This window comes from Callithrix jacchus, chromosome 10 (genome assembly GCF_049354715.1).
Source record: "Callithrix jacchus isolate 240 chromosome 10, calJac240_pri, whole genome shotgun sequence".
Lineage (NCBI taxonomy): Eukaryota > Metazoa > Chordata > Mammalia > Primates > Cebidae > Callithrix > Callithrix jacchus.
This window is the reverse complement of record NC_133511.1, coordinates 102,015,952-102,038,404: the sequence shown is the minus strand read 5'-3', so window position 1 is coordinate 102,038,404 and position 22,453 is coordinate 102,015,952. Positions and strand designations below refer to the sequence as shown.

Sequence of the window (22,453 nt, the reverse complement as noted above, 5' to 3'; positions counted from 1 at the left end):
TTCCCACATTATTTGCCCCCCTTGAGAGACAGAAACCTAACTGCTGTTAGCGGGTGTTGGATAATGATTCTTTCTGGCTACTTCCTGCTAAAAAGGGGCATCTTGTCGGGGGACAGCAGTTGGGTCTTCTCCTGAGGTTGATCTAAGGGTTCTCAGAAGAACGGCATGTCCATGTGTGGCTCTATCTGCAGCACCATTTGGGGTTTGCTTCTAGGTGAAAAGAGATAAATTTTACAAGAAGGTTTAAAATAGAGGGTTAGAATATGAATATTAAGATTACAACTGTTAATGGAGGTCCTATAGGCCAACGAGTTTGACGCCCGTTAGTTACACCCATGGGTTGTAATATTGGTTTCTTTCCACTAAATGTCGCTGTACATTATCGGAAACGTTCACATAAAGTAACATTCCTTTTAGGATAAGTGGCATTGGATTTATGACCAACCTCATAAATCCTTTTTTATTAATTAAAACTTTACAGAGAGTAAATAATTATTATCCTTTTTACAGGCTTGCACAGGGAGAGAGAAGTCAAAAGCTCGACTGTTAAGACATTACCCTTCTGCCGGCATGTCGGACTTCAGGATTCCCTTCCTCCCAGTTCAACTCTAAGCCAAGCATTTTAAAGTTTGGAAAATTAACTTTTCCCAGGTTGGAAGAGCATTATAAAAGAGCCATTTTAAACTGTTAAAGAAGGAAAAACACAGAAGACCTGAGTCAAATTGTGGAACGCTTCTATGTACTTAACAGGGTCATCAGAAAATCGGCCTAAGTTTCCTTTCATTTGCCTAAGGTCCTGTAATGAGAAGGGAACTTGAAGGGGTCTCAAATAAGGGGATTCCTCAGATGGTTCCCCTGGAAGTTGCTTCTCTAATTTTGGAGAATTATTCTCTTTGGTCCTGCCAGATATGATTGCTACAAGAGCTGGGTTGATTTTGCAGTCTTGCAAAAGTCTAGTAAAAAGGCCATGTCCTTGCACAAAAGAAAATGAGCTGCTTTTATTTAAAATCTCTGGGTGAAAGGTGCCCCAGTGCTTCAGAATGCACTCCAGGGGAGAAGCAAGAATAAAAGCATCCTTTTAGTCCCCTTCCTTTCTTTGTGATCCAGGGTGGAGGGGAAGACAGTGGGAGCATCCCCACAATTGTTTTCTCTTCTTGGTTCCCAAGTCCCAGCACCATGTTAAATATATCGCTTATGGTTGTAGGTGTGACCCTCCAAGCCATGGCACCAGACGAACTAAGCTTTTGGGCCTAGTTATGCTTCTCCAAGCTGCTCTAATCCTCTGCCTATGATTTCCCTTTAACTTCCTAGACTTGTGTGACCTGTGTGCCTCCCTTAAAAAAAGGATCTCAAGAAAACTAAGTAATTGTCAAGGCCCCTTTAATGGGATGGGGGTGTGTGTGCTAGATTGAACTCTATTCTGCTGTCATGGCCCATGCTAAGCCATTTGCCCTTAGAAAAATGATTCCTATTAACTTCTGAAGTTAAAATCCTCTTGCTAATTAAGTACTGTTCTAATAGAGACAGACTAAGTTTCTGCCTCTTTGGCTATGGAGGACATTTTACTCCTAACTGCTGAAGGCAGAACTATTCCATTCACATAGGGAGCTTAGAGACTGATTTCTGGTGGTGCTAAAGGAAGCTGCACTGTATGGCAAAGGAAGGACCAGCAATGTGCCTCAGGGAGAGGATTTCTACCTTGATCAGGGGGAGCTTCAGAATTAGAAATACCATGTGCTCACCATAGAAAAGGTAGAGAGATGCTCGAGTTACTGCCTGCCACATTTGCCAATCTTTCCTAACAAACCTGTTTCCCTGAACTGTAAAAATTTCCACACATCACATGCACAGAGAGAATAGACATAGCGACCACAAATAGAAAAGAAAGGAAAATTTGGCAACAGGATAGCTGGAAGAGAGCCTTGAGATTAAAGCACAGATTTGAGGTTGAGATTTGCTCCATACTCACCACTCCAGTGTTTCCATCTTCTGTTCTGATCCAGATCCCAGGCAAGAATCCAAAATGAAAAAGCTCCATTGTCTGGAGTATATACCCTGGATCTTAGTCTCAGTTCAGAAGGAATTCAGGACACAGATACACATGAGGAGTAGGTTCAGGAGCAGAAAGTTTAATAGAAAAAGAAAAGAGAGAGAAAATGCTTCCTCATGTTGAGAAAGTGGGTCGAAGAGGGCCTCATTTGCAGCAGAACTCAACTGGTTTTGTACAGAGGGTTGAGGAGGCTGTGATTGATTTATACAGGGCTCAGGGGATTGGGTTGACCAGTTGTGTCATTTATATAGCCCGTGAAAAGACTGGTCCTTCCATCCTAGTCTTTTATTATGTAAATGAGGATTCCATCTGGTAGCAGCCATGATGGCAGTACACGTGGTTTTATCCGGAGGCTGCCATGACACCTGAAACACATGATGATAAGGAAAAGAGGGCGGGAGATGCCACATTGGGTGGACCTGATTTTAGCTACTGGCCTTGGCATATCAATGCTTGCACGTCTGGTTTTTCAAGCCACTTTTTGTTAGAAATGTTTTGGGAGTTGCTTTTTATTTATTAAAATAAAATTCCACTGAGAACTTTCACCCTAAAATTATATTTAGGCTGCCTAAAAATAATTTCTTAATAACTCCTGTGTTAATATCAGTATTATATCACAAATTGCTCCTGAATAGGATTTTCAATTTAAGACATTATAACAAGGCTTCAAAAGAGCAATTGAGAAGTGGGTAAAGTTCCCATGAGGACCAACGTTCTCTCAATGCTCCATAGGATTCTGATGAATAAAAGAAAGAAACTTGTTAAACATGGAACAGTTCTGTAAAACAGGCCAGGCTTCCCAAATTTGCATTGACCATACGATTACCATCAGTCTAGGAAGTAAGAAACTTACGTATGCCTTGAATACAAAAAGTGCTCAATATGTATAGAGCCAAATTGAATTGATGAGATGGACCTCCAAGTTAAGTTATTAAGTTTATATTTTGAGGTTTGATTCATTTAGTAAATATTTATTGAACCCCCTACTTTAATCCAGGGCTTTTTCAGGGGTTGGAGTGGCTGAAAAGTAAAGGCAGAGTGGGTTCATGCCTTCTTGTATCTCATGTTCTAAAGGGAGAGTCAGATAATAAATAAAACAGGGGTGCACATTGATAGGGATGGAGGCTTATGAGAAAAAGATTCAGTAGGGCTGTCAGAGAGAGACTCTGGGAAGATATGAGATATATTTACCTAAGGCCTGAATAATAACAAGGATTCAGCCAAATGAAGACCAGGGAAGAACAATCAGAAGGAAAAACAAGAGTGAAAGCCTTAAAGTGGAAACAAGACAGTGTTTGAAAAACAAAGAAATACAAACTGGCCAGAACATATTAAGAAATGAGGAATATGATGCTAGATGAGATTGGAGAGTCACATAGGGGCCATATTACAAAAAGCTAGCTGGGTAAGCCATGGTGAGGAGCATGGATTGCTTTTTAAATATGGAGTCATATTTTTCTAGAAAATTCTCAGTAAGATTCTCTCTTTCACATCATTTCACATGCTACTGTGTTCACTTACCATCAACTTCCAAGAAGCAAGCAAATGAAATGAAAATTGTTTTTCCTTACCTGTCTTTTTCATATGTTAAGTCAACCACAGTAACTTAACACATAGGGAAAAGTTATTTTTTAAAATGAGGATACTGTCCAGGATCAGTAGCTAATGCCTGTAATCACAGTGCTCTGGGGGGCCAAGGTGGGAGGATCACTTGAGCCCAGGAGTTCAATACCAGTCTGGGCTACATAGTGAGACCCCATCTCTACAAGAAAATTTAAAAATTAGCCCCATGTGGTGGCATGCACCTGTGGTCCCATCTACTCAGGAGGCTGAAGTGGGAGGATCACTGAAGGCAAGGAGTTTGAGGCTTCAGTGAGTTATAATCATGTCACTGCACTCTAGCCTGGGTGACAGAGGAGACTTTGTGTCTAAATAAATAAATAAAATGAGAATATAGTTGTATGTTGTTTGTAGGAAAACAGAATTCTTCATTAAGGGAATCAAGGAAATTCAATATTAGAGCAGAATTTTTCTTCTTCTTGTGCTATGCCACACAAGATGGATCCTGAATAGTAAGATCACTCAGTGTGTCACCATGCTAAACAAGCTAGGACTGGTGCTACAGGCTTGAAGCGATATTTGCTCCACTTTGATTTAGCTTGTGTTGCAATGATCACATTATTTAAAGGTACTTTTAAAATTTTCATGTTCTAAATTTACACCTCCCATTTTGGTGTACACACCCAGATGCTTCTCCTTATATTCTACTCTTTATTAATCTTATTTCTATTGCCACAACCTAATCCAGGTAACCATTATCCATCCTTACAAGTGCAGGCTTACTTGGTTAGGGTTTGCCAACCAGTGTAAAACAAACCATTTCCATCAATTTAAGGGATTGCTATGACTGAAAGGCAATAATGAAGAAGTATTTGCTAGTTAGGGCAAGGGTAATGGTACAGTGGAGACAAGACAATTTCGTTCAAAGGCTTTAAGGGACTCATTTTCCACTGTCACTTTTGCCATAATATACAATTTCCCCCAAAATAATTCAGGGATCAAAAATTGTCAAGAGGAATGAAGCCAAGACATAGTATACCAGCCCTACAGATAGAAATATTCCACCTGCCGTCTTCTCTGCCTAGTTAAGTAATGAAATACTTCACTGAAATGTAGTTCTTTGTAAACACTTAAAAAGGTGGTTTTGTTTCTTCGATTATAAAACTATTTAAGTCCATAAAACGGAGATGTAAAAATGATGACATCTTGGCCAGGCGCAGTGGTTCACGCTTGTAATCCCAGTGCTTTGGGAGTTCAAATCAGGAGGATCACTTGAAGCCAGGAGTTAGAGACCAGCCTGAGAAACATAGTGAGATCCTGTGTCTATGAAAAAAAAAAATTTTTTTTTAATAGCCAGACGTGGTGGCTCACACCTCTAGTCCTAGCTATTCAGCAGGCTGAGGTGGGAAGATTGCTTGACATTAGGAGTTCGAGGCTGCTATGATTGTGCCACTGCACCTCAGCCTGAGTGACAGAATTTTTGTCTCTTAAAAAAAAAAGTAAACCCTTTTTATTAAAACTACCAAAATGCCAAAAGAGAAAGCCAAAAGTGTCCAATCCTTTGAACAATTATATAACAAGGTTATCTCAAGAGTACATAGATTGCACACTAAGATCTTGTCTTACCCCACAATGGCTCTCTCCTGTCCACATTGCACTACACAAAAATCCTCACTACTTTTGCTCCCAAATCTTATCACATCTATGCCCTCCACTTTTATCCACACGGACTATCCTTGGAACTTGTCTCCCTGATTCACCTCTATTCATTTTACCTCTGACACTCATGCTGAACTTATCTTTCTGAAATACATTTTTGATTGTGCTATTCCTTTGCATTAAAACATTAAATAGCTCCCTATCAATTAGAGGATAAAGTCTACAGCACCCAAGGATGGCAGAATCTGGCCCCAACCTACATTTCCAGCTTCCTCTCCTGCACTTATCTCGTTTATCCCATACACTAGAAAACTATGGTTTTATTTAACCAAGCAATAGTTTGTCACACACCATTACACCTCCTGTGTACTATTCCCTTGGACTGTAATGTTCTTCCCCCTTCGCTGCCTCAAAACCTACTGATTCTTTACAGCCAAGCTTAAACATCACTTCCTCTGTGGAGATTCCCTAGGTCCCCAAAGCATAATTTTAAAACTCCAATTTGCTTTCTCCCAGTAGCTATTGGTATACACCAGTCTCACCACAAAGATTACCCTAGACTCAGTGCTGTCAAATACAAATATGCATGCCCCATGTGTAATTTCAAATTTCCTAGTAGTCTTATGAAAAAGGTAAAGAGAAATTGGTGAATTTTAATAATTATTTAACTATTTAATCAAAAATACTATCATTTCAACATAAAGTAATATAAAAACACAAAATTCACAGTTTTTCACTATGAATTCTTTGAAATCCAATACATGTTTTTACTTGCAGCATATTTTAAATTCAGACACTAAGCTGTGATGGTTAATACTGAGTGTCAACTTAACTGAATCGAAGGACGCAAAGTATTGTTTCTGGGCGTGTCTGTGAGGGTGTTGCCAAAGGAGATTAACATTTGGGTCAGTGAACTCGGAGCGGCAGACCCACCCTCAATCTGGGTGGGCACCATATAGTCAGCTACCAGCATGGCTAGAATAAGCAGGCAGGAGACAGAAGACAGACTTGCTGAGTCTCCTGGCCTTCATCTTTCTCCGGTGCTGGATGCTTCCTGCCCTCAAACATTGGACTTTAAGTACTTCCACTTTTGGACTCTCGGAATTACACCAGTGATTTGCCAGGGGCTCTCAGGCCTTCAGCCACAGACTGAAGGCTGCACTGCCAGCTTCCCTGCTTTTGAGGTCCTGGGACTCTGACTGACTTCCTTACTCCTCAGCTTGCAGACGGCCTATTTTGGGACTTTGCCTTGTGATCGTATGAGTCAATTCTCCTAATAAACTTCCCTTCAGATATATATATCTTATTAATTATGTCCCTCTAGAGAACCCTAATACACTAAACTGTTTTCCAAAATAACTGATCTGCATTTACATCTCATAAAATTTATAACTGAAAAAGTAGATTCACATACCCAAATGTACTTGAAAGTTTTCTAATAACTGAATCAAATATTACATTTTTATTTTAAATTGAAATAAAAATTAAATAACAGCTAAAAATCAGTTTCTCAGTCACTCTATTTCAAGTACTCTAGTGTACTAGAATGTAGCTAGTGGCTATCATATTGGACAACATATCTCTATTGTAACTATTTGTGTATGCATCTCTCTTCCCTACTTAATCAGACCATGTCTAACTTGCCTGTATCCTCCTCATTGCCTAGCATAAGGAACACACAAATGGAGCTTTATGAAAGTTTGCTGAATTAGTAAAAATAAACGTGGAAGTCAGTTGACCCTAAAGCAACATGAAATCAAGAGCGTTCTTTTGTAAAAAATATAAATGGCATTTTTATGAATACATATACACACTCAAACGCATGCACACACACACACACACGCTTCTTCATAAACACACAGCACAAGTACATTCATACAAGCACAGGCCTGCAGCATTATTCACAATAGCCAAGATATGGAAACAACCTAAACGTTCATTGATGGATGGATAAATAAAATGTAGTATACCAATAAAATGGAATACTACTCAGCCTTTAAAAAGAAGGAAATCCTGCTATATGTGACAACATGGGCAAATCTGAAGCACATTATGGGAAGTGAAATAAGCCAATCACAGGACAACTGCCCCAGGTCTACTTATATGAGTTATCTGTAAAAGTCAAACTCATAGAAGCAGAAAGTAGGATGGTGGTTGCTAGGGTTAAGGGGATGGGGGAAATGCAGAATTGCTGTTGGTATAGTTTCAGTTATACACAAATACATTCCAGACAGCTGCTGCACAACATCGTGCATATAGGTAATGATATTATATTGTACACTTAGACATTTAAGAGAGTAGAGCTCATGTTAAATGTTCTTACCACAAAAAGAAAAGAAAATTAATAGCAAAAAACAAAACAACAAAAAATGTGACTCTGGCGTGGGATATTAATAGTAAGGGAGTCTATGTCAGGGAGAGGCAGTGGGTGTATGAAAACTGTGCTGTCTTCCTCAATTTTTCTGTGAACATAAAACTGCTCTGAAAAACAAAAGTGCACTTAAAAGAAAGAAGAAAAATCAGTTAAGTACATTCAATTTGTTACTAATTCCTTCAATAATAAAAATTACTTGAAACTTATTGCTCCCCCTTTCTCTGTACCTTCATCCCTCTTTTCTCCTTCCCTTTCTGCATTTATGGGTATGCTACATAATTAGCACTTCAAAATGTGTTTTTATATTCTCTAGTTGTTTTGCCTTCTCAAGTTTTATTTTAAGCTTCTGGAGATAGAGATCATTCCTTGTACTTTGTAACTGTTATCACACATGGTTTAATGATAATAATGAAATGCAAGAATTTTAAAATTGACATATCATCAACTCTCAGATGCCTTTTTTCAATAAAGCCTTTCCCAATCAATTCCAGAAGCCTAATCTCTCAAGAACATTCACATTGATAGCACTATCTCTGGATAGCTAGAACCCTGACTGCTCATATTAGCAATTTTTCCCTAATGTGCTACAATGTGTTTTTATGTGCAATTGTCCTTTACTCTCAAGAAAGTGGGATCATGTTTATGACCTTTGACGCAGCACCCCACATCACCTAGTGCAATGCTTTCATCAAAATGGATCCTTCTATAGATGCTGTTTCCTGTTCCCATTTCTCACTCCCATCTCCTCTAAATGGCCATAGGATGCTGCAACAACATGGCAAGAGAGAATTCTGTAAGGGCATCAATCTCCTTAGCCTGGTTGCTCTATATCCCTAATAATAGATAATTCTGATAAATGAGTGCACACATGTAAATTTCCACAAAAGGAATTATAATAGGTTTATCATTTATTCTAATGTTGCTTGAATAAGAACAAAATTAAGATAAACACACACACACACACAAATGCCTCAGTGAATCAGTCACAGGGTTCCTCTAAGTCTAGGTTGCTGTCCTTTCTCTTCTGCTTGCGTAGCTCTTCGAAGGTCTCTATCTCTGCAAGACTAAACTTGGAGGTTAGCGTCACACTGTCATAATCAAATTCTTCATCAAGTGAGAAGAGTTGAATTTCATCTCCAAATATCTATCAAAGGTAACAAAGGAGGAAAAAACATACACAATCATTGTAAATGAAGATAAAGTTGAAAAAAATAACTCTTTCTTAATATTTAATTAAACCTTCTTTCAGACTTCAACACTCTCAGCTGATTAAGCTGTTTTTCAGTAAAGGAATAAATTCAATTATTCAATTTGACCTAATTTAAGCCTCTTAATATGCCCCATTTGTACCATGCTGTATCTGAATGAATATCATTAACTAATGCTGCCCAAGGCAAGAATCAGAAAGTCTCCCTTGCATATACTCATTATACATTTTACCACTTGTAGTGTCAGGACTAGAGAAGCATACAGAAAAACTAACAGTTACATTAAAATGTGAGAAAAATATAGCCTAAGATTTTTATCAACCTTAAATAGATTTTCACCCTTTGCTAAAATGATCTATATTAATAAACATAATTTTTAAATATAAAAATACCCTATATTGAATATACTTCTTCAGATAACACCTATAACTCCTGGCTAATAACAGTAAAACTTGAAACATAGTCTAAATTTAAAAGTCCAGGATCTCTTTTTTCTACCAAGAATTTAAAAAATATTACAATGTATCATAAGTAGTTACAAGGAGATATAATAATTTTGAATCTATTCATAAATTGTGAGTTTTAAAGACTTCCTAAAGGAAGGCAGATAAAAAAGCATATTTTCTGGTAAACCAAGAGTATGCCTTAAATCTCTTGTATCACCCCCTAAAAAGCCTCTCCAAAAACAAATGGTGTGTGATACAATGAAATCATCCAGCACTTCTGTGTAGCTCTACAATATGTATAGTGATGCTGAAATAATTGAAAACTATGGTTTATGCAAGAATAAAAAAAAAGTCCTGAAGCTATAATCAGCTTTACATATTCTTGCTTGGAAGATGATCTCATTGAGTGGCTTTTGCAATGTTGGTAAAAATGTAGCATGTAGCTCAGAAACTATCTGCTGTTACTAAGGTTGAAAGAAAAAATAATAAGTAGTTATCTCCTATCTGTTGCACAAGTTATGTTTTGTGGTTAGGTGTGCAGTGCTAATAGCAAATGCTCAGACATTTTCATCCTTTCTTAGTAAAATCAGCAGGAGAACAACTTTTGGAGATGCTTTCATTTCCTCTTTATTAGAAAGTACCTGAGTGCTTTCCTGACAAAACTGCTACTGAGTTGTTTCCATGGTGAGTTTGCCACGGTGAATTTCCAACATGTGCCCCCAGTACTAGGAACCACATGGCATCAGCAATAATCTTCAAACTATCCTGCCGGTAGTCACTGTTAAGGTTAAGTAATTTGTGCAAAATACACAGTAAGGGAGAGAAGCAACATTTGAATCCAGAGTAATCTGTTTCAAATAAAGCCTCATCAGCTCTACAGAAACACCAGCAAGAATGAATCTTGAAGTTTTCACTAAGCTAAGTCATAGCACTTTGGAGAGAAGACCTTTTCTAAATAAGATGATCAATTCTCACAACCCACCATTAGAAAAATGTACTAAAGGCTACATGTAATACCATGACTATCTTTTAAAAACCAGCTATATACAAAAGGCAAATCAGCTTGCAAGGCTGATCAGTTCATTTTGATCACTTTCTGAGATCAAATTTATCATCAATATAGCCAAAGTGACAGTGGGACAACTTGCTAAAATGGCTCAAATGCAGAAACACACTCATGCAATGACATAAGATGTTCATCTTCTGAATATTAAGTGTTCTTGCTGTCTCCAGCTCTACTGAGCAATAAGTACTGAAGCTTGAAGGCTTGGCCATAACCCCATCCAGAGCCGATTCTAGCTGACCCTGGGAAAGCATGAGGAGAGAGACCCTGTTTCCACCAATATATTCAGTCTGATGGGAATTTTGTGCCCTTTCATGCTTGGGTAAAGGCCTTTCATCATATGTCTATTAAGCTTTAAACTGTCCATACCTACATGTGTCCCCTCCACTAGGTCTTTAAATTCCACCCTGAAACCTCTAAAACCTGCCTACTCCTTACCAGCCATCCTCACTAGATGCAGTCACATTATCTTCACCCACCTCTCACTTAGGGGTCAGAATGCAATTTCAAATTAGACAAATTGCTTTGCTGTGTTAAAATCTCAGTGACACCATACCATGCCCCCAACCAAACAAATAACCTCACATTCACATCTATCTCCCCCTTACCTGCTCACTCAATAAACACTTATTATGTAGCAGATTCTGGTAACATAAAGTGATTATAGCAAAATCTCTGTCTACAAGGTTTCATAACTTCAAGGAGAAGACAAAAAAGTTTATAAATGATTTCAGTATCACGTGCCGTGCTCTCCAATAGAGGACTGCAAAAGAGGGAAACAGAAGCATAGAGAGGAAAGTACAGAAGTTTCACTTACTCTTCTTCCTTTTTTTCTTTCTTTCTTTTTTTCTTCCTGGAGACAGAGACTCCCTCTGTCCCTCAGGCTGGAGTGCAGTGGCACGATCTCAGCTCACCCCAGCCTCCCACGTTGCTGGGATAACAGGCATGAGCCACCTCACCTGGCTACTTACTATTGATTGAGTTTTGCCTCTCTCCAGAAAATCCTACTGGCCTCCCTACACATCATTTCACTTATCACCCACCTCATCCTAGCAACCCAGATAGAGTAAGGCCTATATTTTGGACTTCCAAGCTCTGATCAGGGCTCCTACAGCCAAGATAGATCTAGAGACACAGGCCGACCCATTGCCTTCTTAAGATTCTCCCTTCCTTGAGGTCTCAAAATACCTTGTGGCTATAATATCCAAACTTATAGTACTAGAGATATAGAAATGTATTCTTAAATGTAAATATCTTATTTTCCATTAAGTTTTTTTTTTAATACATTTACATTCTTCTCTGTTATGGAGGATGATTTCTTTCATCAGTCACTTGGTAGTAATGAAAACAGTAACATGGAATAAAGTCTTCAGCAAGTCAGTAAAGATAATGTCAACACAAAGATTATTCATATATAATATCCTTAAATGTATAAAAATATACTTAAAATATAAATTTCTTTATTTAGAAATTAAGGGTCATTAACAGCAGCTATTGTTAGATTAATTTTACAGGCAATCAGACACTGAGATATAAAACTAAGAAATAAAGAATAGTAATAATGCCATGTTTGCAATGCCAAAACATATTTTAAAAATTCAGGATATTCTATACCATTTTTGGGATATACTGTAATGTGGCCAGTACATCGCTGAGTTGAAATGTCAGAGGAATAGCCTGTAATCATTCAGATATTTTACATTCCACAAACTCTATGTTCCTATTAAATTCTAGTCACTGTGTTAGGTGCTGGGGATACAAAGATGAAGAACTATATGAAATCACAAACAAATGAGATACACACAAAAGCAAATCATTCGAGTAAAATACGGAAGAACAGGGTGATGCGAACAGAGAAGGAATACCTGACCCAGACTAAGTTGGAGAGGATTGGGAAGGAATCAGAGAAGGCTTCTTGGAAGAAGTGATATGTAAGTAGACTCTTAAAGGGTAAACATTAGTTTACAAGTTGACAAAGAAGAGCTTTGCCGACAGGGGGAATTTCCCTGAGCAGGCCATGGAAATAAGATGCAGAATTTCACATTTGTGAGTCTGAAAGTAGGTCAGCATTGTCAGGGAACTAAGTGTAAGGCAGAGAGGGGCAAGAGATAAATGTGGCAAATCATCCTAGAGATGATGAAAAGTCACTGAATAATTTTTTGAAGGCCAGGAAGACACTTGGTCATGTATGCATTTCAGATAAATTCCTTCATCCATTCAAAATTTTATTAAGCACCTACAATGAGACAGGTGCTGGAGTAAAAGGGAAAAAAAAGGCCCTGCCCTTTTGGAAATTATATAAGACAGATCACAATGAAGGTTAAACAGAGGGTAGATTTGAGCAGGATAAGCCTGGAATCAGAAGAGTACTCAAGAACCTGCTAGAGCAGTTCAATAAGAGATCACAAGAACAGGACACTGGTAGCAGAGACTTGAAAAATATGTAAAAAGTGATTGGATATGGAAATGTAAGAAAAGCAAAAATGAAAAAGGTAAGCAGGTAAAGATAAGCTTAGTTTGATTTGAATGCACTTGAAGGAATCCAGATGGATTGAACATAAAAACCTAAAACTGGAAAAAAAAGGAAAAAAAGTCTGAAGCTAGAGCATACCAATTTGGAGATGAAGATGGATTCAAGTATGTAGGCTGGGAAGAACTGTAGCTTAAGCACAGAACCTTAAGGAACACCAACCCATAAGGGAAAGATGGAAAGAAAACCCAAAAGAATCAGGGAAAAAACAATTTGAGAAATACATAAAGGATCAGAGGAGAAAAGTGAAGTAGGAACCAATGAAGCAAGAGTGCCAGAAGAAGGTCAATGGTATCAAACACAGTAGAGAGATCCATTAAAAGGAAAACTGAAAGTGTCCGCTGGATTTGGCAATCATAAAGCAATGGGTGCCTTCATTCTGAAAACACCCTGGCAGGTGATTGGAGCCAAGGACATTTTAAAGTATATTGAAGAGTCTAATAGCTTTTCAATTCTGGATGAAAAGAGAGAAAAAAGAACATACGGTAGCCAAAGAGGGGTCCAAGATGAAGGGAAGCTTGTTTTTCCTTGCTTTGTTTCATTTTGTTAAGGATAGGAAAGACTTAAACATATTTACACTTTGAGGGGAATGAACAAATAGAAAAGAGAGAATGACCCCAACCATGTTATTACTGTATATTATAAAATCACTCCCCTTTAGTGGTGAGGTTTATTGTCTACTTGTTTGTTCATTTAATAAATGTTTACTGCATGTCTACTATAGGCATGGCACTGAGCTTCGCACTCATTCTGACTTTACGTGTTAATTAAGTAAGCTTATAAAGACATGCATGAGTGAATTTAGTCTTCCAATACAAGAGACACATAAGTAATTCAAAGTGAGCCTAGGTAGGTGCACACCACAACATAGAAGATATCACTGTGATCTTCTAAATGACAGCTTTGCAGATACAGTAAGGTTGCATTTTTATTTATGTATTTCAGGTATTGGCTGTTGTGGCATACTTTGCGAATTTTCTTCTTTCAAGTTCAGTTCATTTTAGAGGTCAAAGCTATAAGATGCCAAGGTTTTTAGATTACAAACTGGGATTATGATTTATTTCAGTGAAGACTTCGTGCAATGGAACACCAAGTTCCCTGCTGCTAAACAAAAAACATCCATGAATTAAGTTATTAACTTGTTATTTTTGCTTAAGGAGCCTGAAGGAAATATGTGAATTTCAGGTATCTAATTGAAATCTTTTTGTAGCCTCTCAGGGAATAAAATTTGTACACTATTGAAAAACTTTGATTCTCCTTAAAATTGCTCGTGTGACTTATTCTAACAGAGACACTTTTGATGGAGAGATGGTTTTCATTCATCGTACTACATAGGCAAATTAAAGAAAACAGAACTAATGCTTAAATCAATGATAGCAGCATTTAGCTATAGGCTACCATACAAAGTAATATGGTAAATAAACTGTCTTTGTAAGTGAAAATTTTTAGAGTCCCATTATGTATTGGAAAAACAGGAGAGCTCCTATTAAAATATCACACAAGTTTCTTCTATGACCTTTTCGACCAGTTTTCAGGGGGAGAGGGTGGGTATCACAATTTTTCATTCTCCTAAGAAGAACTCTCTTTGTTCTATAGAGCAGTTTAAAATTTCCAAAGTTCATCAAAATAGAGTAATTAAGGCAAGATAATTCAAAACACATAATTCTATACACAATTATGCATGCATATATAGAAACAGTGGTAAAATTAGGGAAAAAATCTGAACAAAATATTTTAAATGTTTGAAGTGATGGATATGCTAATTACCCTAATTTGATCATACACATATATAGTACCAAAATATCACACTATACCCCATAAATATATATAATTATTTGTCAATTTAAAAATAAAAGCAAAAAAAATTATGTAAAACGTTGAGTTGGTCCAATTCATAGCACAAAGTTGATGGATTCTTAATAGGTAAGAGAAAGTTAGAGGAAGAACATCCAGAATACATTTTCAGCTTTTCAGATTGAAATCACAGATAGAAACTATCATTTCTAATCCCAAAATGAACTTTCAAGAAGCCCTTATGGATACATTTGCTAGAAATTGATGATTATGTTCTTTTACTGGCACTGGGTGCTTTAATATGAGATGAATGCTATCAAACCAAGGCAGAGTTGGTACAGTACAGGTTAATTATCCCTTATCCAAAATGCTTGGGATGAAGTGTTTTGTATTTCAGATTTGGGGATATTTGTAGAATATATACCAGTTGAGCACCTCAATCCCAAAATCTGAAATCCAAAATGCTCCAATGAGCATTGCCTTTGAGCATCATGTCAACACTCAAATTTTGGAGCATTTTCAATTTTCCCATTAGGAATGCTCAACCTGCATTGTGACTCTAGATGGTTGTGAAAAGTTACTCTAAAAAATAATAATTAGAAATAAAAATTTCCAACCAAGACATTACTTCAGATATTCAAAAAACAGCAAAAGTTGTTCATCTGTGGCACACATCATTTTGATTCCAACATTTTTAAATATCCACATTTGTGGTAAGGGATTCATATTCCTCTTAAATATATCATCATATATGGGGTCTCAACTTGAATTATACTGCTATTTGATAGATTCCAGAAATCATTCACTTTTTTTTTTTTTTTTGAGACGGAGTTTCGCTCTTGTTACCCAGGCTGGAGTGCAATGGCGCAATCTCGGCTCACTGCCACCTCCGCCTCCTGGGTTCAGGCAATTCTCCTGCCTCAGCCTCCCGAGTAGCTGGGATTACAGGCACGCACCACCGTGCCCAGCTAATTTTTTTTGTATTTTTAGTAGAGACGGGGTTTCACCATGTTGACCAGGATGGAATCATTCACTTTTTTTAACCCATTAACTAAAACCACTTTGTAACAATTTCTGCAACTGTACTAGATTTCTCTTTAATTGTACCAGATTATTCTTTAATTGTACTAAAATAAAACTGTATTCTATACAAGTATTAGGTGCCATGTCTACTGGCTGATCCAATAAGTTATATGGCACAAGTGAAGTCAATAGCATGAAAAAATCTTAAAAAAGAAACTGATTCCTTCTAGAAATAGCCTCACAATTTTAGCTTCTTACAACTCAGAGAAAGTAATCTATAATTCAAAAAGCATATTGAGACGTGGCTGTCCCTACCAGTTTAGTAGGTAATCAATATGGGAGTTTAATAGAAACCTGCACGCATCCTGGGTATACTTTCATGATGTCAGTGAATAAAAGTACTATTAGAAAGTGGCAATTTAAAATTGAAATGTGTGGATTATTTCTGACTGAATGACTAATCCTGTAACAGAATATCTTTTAGTAACAAGACTAGTACTTCATGATTAAATAATCCAAAAAGACCCTAAGGATGTTATTAGAAATCAAAAATAGAGAGGCCTTAACAACTTCTTGTGCCTGATCTCACTTTGTGTTCCAGTAAGAAGGGTGAGAAAGGTCACTACCAGCACTAGCAACAGCCTCTACTGATGCATGTTTATTAAGTGTAAGTAGAAGAGCTGCAAAATGATAGCAAAAGATGACGTTCAAGTTGCACATTTGCAAGAATAAAAGTATGGCATAAATTCCATTTTCATGGTTAGGTGACATTTTCTTGGCCTCCTATGTGGCTAGTAGGAACATGTAACTAAGTAGTCACCAATGGAATGTGAGCAGAAATTAAGGACGCTGAGTCCTAAGCCTTGCAGAAACATGCTGCCCCCGTGCTCTTCTCTCCTGTCCCTCCAGGTATGATCATGACCTGACATGGAACACACAGGTGAGGACAATGTCCTAACATATAATGAACATCCAGAGAGAAGGAACCTTTGTCCCTGATGACCCCCCAGAAAGGAAGCACCTACTCATTTTAAGGGCTCTATACAGACTGTTAAATCAGAGAAATAAACATCTATCTCTTTTTGGCCACTGAATTATTATTGGGATTCTCTGTTATAGCAGCCTGGCCTTACCTTAACTAATTCAAAAGTTTATAGAACCCTACCAATAATTAAAAAAAACATCTGGTTCAGACTAAACAGGGCAAGAAACTGTCCATCCTTTCTATTATGTAGTCATTGGGTAGCACTGCTCTGCAGCATGGCATACATTGTAGAACAAAAATCGTTTCCACATAAAAACACAATTACATTATGTGTTTAAAAAGAAATGTATACTTTCCAGGCAGATTGCCGTGAGAAGCACCAATCAAGCAACTTGAATTTTATATTTTCTCAAATCTTAGAAAACTACAAAAGCATACAGGTACGGTAGCATTTCTTTGAAAGGGTAAATTACAAAATCAAGGCAATGTGATTCCCTGTGGAGTACCTCCTCCATCTGTTTGTCCATTCTTTTTACAGCAGGCTTTGGCTTCGCTTCACAAATGGGAGGCTGGCCCACAGAAGGGATACAAGAAGGAATGCTGGTGCTTACATTCTGCTCCACTTCTCCTGGAAGCAGCAGTGAATCTGTTGGATACAAAACATTTCAGTTGAGCCTTTTGCCAATTTCACAATTTACCTAAATCATCTAACTGCCCAGAAGTCAAAGAAAATGAAGCAAAAATGCTCATGTAAAGTAGGTCCATTTCACAACACCTGTCTTCCTTTGGGAACAGAACTCAAGGGATAGTCTGTCTTCCTTTGGGGACAGGACTCAAGAGATAGTCTGTCTTCCTTTGGGGACAGGACTCAAGGGATTGCCTGTCTTACTTTGGGAACAGGACTCAAGGGACTGCCTGTCTTCCTTTGGGGACAGGACTCAAGGGATTGCCCTTTCCACATAATAGAAGTCATTAGTGCATTTATTTTTATTTTATTTTGAAAACTTAAGAGTCCCCCCGAAATGTCTGGAGGAATGCTGTTTTTGGAGTAATGTGACTGTCCCTTTTACTCTCAACTCAATTTCTACTTTTATAGGAAAATAAGGCAATAAGATGTTACTTTTGCCTCATTTTCCCATATTTTCCTGGAGGGATAAAGAGAAAGAAAATGGAGTGCCAATTTCATCCTGTAACAATATGGCAATATTTCAAATATATATATTAAAAAACAATAATGCCAGAAGGAAAGTACTTTAACTTTCAGCAGGAAAATGAAATACTCTGTCATATTCAGAATGCAGAGTCTAATTTTCAACACTTGCAAAGAACAACATCAACATGTTTCCTGCTTGTTAAGCACAATCTCAAGAATTCAGTAACCAATCTTGGTTTTCTGATTGATCCATTATAAGTGGATATGTCTCCCGATTTTTGCATGTGTGATAGCATATGGATGCATCACAGACAACTGATGATTTTCCACAGGTTTCTTTAAGGAGGACAAAGAAACAAATAGAAGCACAACAGGTTCCCTCCTCAGTCTGTTTTCATAGGACCAGGAGGGCTTACTAGAGCTAGCCAGTAACTTGGAGCCGACTCTGGATAATGCTGCCTACTTCTCAAGGATGATCTTAATTAAAACACTAATTAAGTTCTCAATGAAAGTGATCAATTAATAACAGGCATGACATGACTGTTGCAAATGGCAGCATATAAAGGGAGATAATTGAGCAGGTATTGATATTCAAAAACTGAAACTTATTTGTAATGAATCCCTTAACACTGTAGATATCCCCTTCACAAAAAAATATAATTACAAAATTCTTATGACTCCAGCAACAGAGAACACAGACAGCCTGGAAACAGAACTGTGGAGGGGAAATGGTAATTCTGCTATGACTAATTATTGAAATCTTAGACTATGAGCTCATTAATTAGCAGAAATAAAAACCATAATAGCCAACACTTATATACTCATCAATTTATATGCTTTAACTCAGCTAATACTCCCAAAGCTCTATTATTTCCTGTTTTACAGGCAATGCGTTCTACACACTAACAGGTAGCCTCATTCAAGATCCCACAGCTAAAAAGGGCAGAGCTGGGCAGTCTATCTACAGAGCCTCTGCTCTTATCCTACAATATCACACTATGGACTTCTTTTAAATAAGCATTTTAATCACGTATTTTATTTTACTGTATCAAATTATACACTCAAACTCAGAACCAAGAAATGTCACTATTATAACACATTAGCATGGTTCGGCACCATTAAGTACATTTCCCAAACATTTCATACGCAGAGAAGCAACATTTTAAAATTCGATGAAGTTGGTGCAAAGACTGGTTTTCTAATGCACCTGTTTATGAGTTCAAAACCAAATTCCCTCACTGAGCTTCCTCGTGTAACAGCCTGGGACTGGTACAAATCTGGTGAGGGACCCACCAACAAGGAAAGCAACAAGAAAAAGCCCGGGGCCTCCCGCCGTGAAAACCGTTATCTACCTGACCCATTGGCTGACAGCACAAACATCAGTTCAAATGTGAATCCAAAATCAATTCTGCTTTCAGGGCTATTTAAAATCATCATTCTGGCTAACAGTATTGTGCCGTGATGAGGATAACTGCAATTTCTTTACTGAAACTTCACTTCTCTAACCTATTTGCCAAGAAGGTAAAATTTTCAACAAAAATGGTTTCTTTAATAATAATTCTACTGCCATGGGAACAACTCTTTCAAAATAACAAGACTCAGTATTCTCCAAGTCTTATTTGTCATTTGTTTCTTCAAAGTAAAAGCAAAATGCATCAATTCATATCTATTAGTGCCTAACATAGCACCTTATACATAGTGAAGTCTCAACAAATACTTGCAGATAGAAAATGAATTTTGTACACTTCAACTTTTAAACTGGACAGCAAGAATCAAGAGTCTGCCTGCCAATAAGATGTTGTGGATGGTATAAAATAAGTATAGTCCTTGCCCTCAAAAACAAACGTTACAGGAATAAGACTTTCATATATAAAATCAATCAAAGAATAATCAAGAAAAAATTGAATGGCTCTAACTCTAAACATGACAGATTTATAAAAGGGCAAAAACAATATGGATGAGAAGAGCGTGGCAAAGCATATGTTATAAAGAAAACTACTGCAATCATTTAATCATTTTACAATCGTAGGTGGGTTATATATATATATATATATACTCATATTCTCTCAGAAGAAAAAAAATGACTGTATTCACTGATGTTAGGAAATGAAATTTCTGAAGTTCTCTGTATAACCTTCTAAAACAGAAGTGCTTTTAAGGGACTTAATCTGATCATATTAGCTGTAATTTCTAAAACAATCAAAGGCTTTGTTTTCATCTTAATGGAATGCCACCATCTTGGCATACAGAGTCTAGATAACTTTCAAAAATGAATCTTGAGGTTGGATGGCAAGATTGGTTGAAATATTTTAATCTCTTCTTTCTCAACCACATGTTTAGAAATTCTAATATTAAAAGTATCTGCTCGTGCCATTTGTCTCTGTATGTTGTCAATGATCAGCAAGTCAAAGACTATAGCCACGTAATTAACACAGCGTTACAAAGTGAGCAATCTACACATCTGAAAATTTATACTACAATAATATTTAATCTGCCTAGCATATTTATAAAATTAACCAATCTGTTCATTTGTTGCAACATAAAATTGCCAAAATTTTCTGAACACGTTGGTCAAATACAAAAAAGATATAGATAAAAAATACTTTAGCCATCCAGGCCACTTCTAAATATAGCTCCCAGCTATGATAGCCTTGTTCAGTAGTTCTTAAAAATAACTGAAGACCCCAAACAAAAACAACTGCTTTTGTTTATATGGGTTATGTGTATCAACACTCATCATACTAGAAATCAAACTGGCAAGTATTCCAATATTTATATATTGGAATCATTAAAAATAATCAAGTTATATATTAAAATAAATATTCTTATTAAAAATCTATTTTCTAAAAACAAAATATTGAGAAGAAAAGCATTATTTTATATTTTTTAAAATATGTTATAATATCTGGCTGAACAGAAGAAAGTTGAATTATCTAATTGCTTCTGCATTCAATTTTGGAAATATGCTGTTTTAGTTGAAGTAAAGAAAATCTAGACTCACACAGGGAGTTGGAAAGGAGAGTAGTATTTTAATAGTCTTTTTATATATTTGTGGATATTTTTCTTTGATACTATACCACGATCTGAAAAATGATAAAATTTTTTAAAAGTTATTTTCAATGAGCAATCTGAAAACATGTCAGTGAATTTTTTTTACTGCTACATTAAAATCCATTGGTCTATCTCACACACTGAATGGATCTTTCTCCTATGTATAATTTTGTAAACATCATTAATTGGTAATTTGGAAAATACTGGTTCACTGTGTTACGTAGATCTTCCAAATGTTGACATATTTCGTTATACACTATAAAAATCACATTAGTTAATATCACCACCTTTATCAGAAAAGCCTTTAAATATTGAGAAGCTATCAAAGTCACAGTACTAGATACAAGTGCTCTAAAAATCTAATTTTCACTTGATCTATTGCCAATTTTATCATTGGCAACAAACGCTGTTAGCTCTTAGCCTTGAAGATACAGGCTCACTTCATTCATTTTTGAGAAATATAGTTTGTCACTCATTTTTTCAAATAAAAATGGTGATCCATGAAAGAGAAAAATAAATTAGTTCAGCACCACTAAATCACCCAAGCGTTTTTCCACAACTGCTGTATTTCAATATGTAATAGAAGTACCTTATGAATACTTCCTATTTGGGCACACAAATCATTAAAAAGAGGTATATTTAAGAATCAAGATTTAATCAAATTAATAATTTTTACTACTTCATCAAATTTTCACTGGAAACTGGCATTTGTTTGGACAATAAATTTATGACAGTGAAGATGACAACTACTAGTATAATTTGGTGCCACAAACTTGATTCACACTAAGGCACCAGTGTCTTCACCCATCATTGCTCTTCCAACTTTAATGCAAATACCAATACACGACCTGCAAATCTGTGTTTCTAAGGGGTTCCCAGACCACATCCTCAGGGATCTGCTGGTCTAGCTAATGTCAGTCCAACCCTCCCACCATCAACTAGAAAAGCTAGATAAATTACAAAAATCAACTATTTAAAGGCATTGGAGAATTACCAGGGTAGCCAAGGCCTTGAGGAACCAAGATTTCAGCCACAACTGTTAATATTTGTTGAATAAGCATCTCTAGTCATTCAGGGATGACCTAAAACTGCTTAAAGTTGCAAATTAGGCAATAACTTTAAAAAAAAAAAAAAGAGGCAACCAATGCCATCATTTGTATGCACTTGCTCACTAATGGCAATTAGTCCCATTAATGGACTAAAAATGACTGGAAGTTGCTACAGTTAGGATATGGTTTGTTTGGCCTCAGCAAGTCCCATGTTAAAATTTGATCCCCAATGTTGGAAGTAAGGCCTGGAGGGAGGTATTTGGTTTGAGAGTGGATCCCTCAGGAACGGCTTGGTGCCATTCTCTCTTAAATGGAGTGAGTGAGTTTTTGCTGAGTTCTCATTCTTAGTTCCTGAGAGAACTGGTTGTTGAAAACAGCCTGGCATCTCTTTCCCTCTCTCTCAGTTCCTCTCTCATCATGCAGTTTCTGCACATGTGGCTCCCCTTTGGCGTCCACCACAAGTGGAAGAAGCCCAAGGCCCTCCCCAGAAGCATACACTGGCTCCATG

The 22,453-nt window shown here is 37.0% G+C and overlaps 1 protein-coding gene across 16 annotated transcripts in view; it reads right to left on the bottom strand.

The window, feature by feature from the left end:
- The window catches only part of IFTAP (intraflagellar transport associated protein), a 253,244-nt gene that overhangs the window by 179,629 nt on the left and 51,162 nt on the right, over positions 1 to 22,453 (bottom strand). For 14 of the 16 annotated variants that reach the window (XM_078340854.1, XM_078340853.1, XM_009007945.5 and 11 more), the window contains 2 exons: positions 17,199 to 17,338; positions 8,537 to 8,787 (listed from right to left, as the gene is read on the bottom strand). In XM_078340854.1, coding sequence (XP_078196980.1) covers positions 8,623 to 8,787; positions 17,199 to 17,338 — 305 coding nt within the window. In that variant the 3' untranslated portion in view covers positions 8,537 to 8,622. Of the gene's footprint in view, positions 1 to 8,536; positions 8,788 to 9,938; positions 10,076 to 17,198; positions 17,339 to 22,453 lie in introns of those variants that run through there. The other 2 variants (XR_004730617.3, XR_004730616.3) reach the window with 2 other exon arrangements.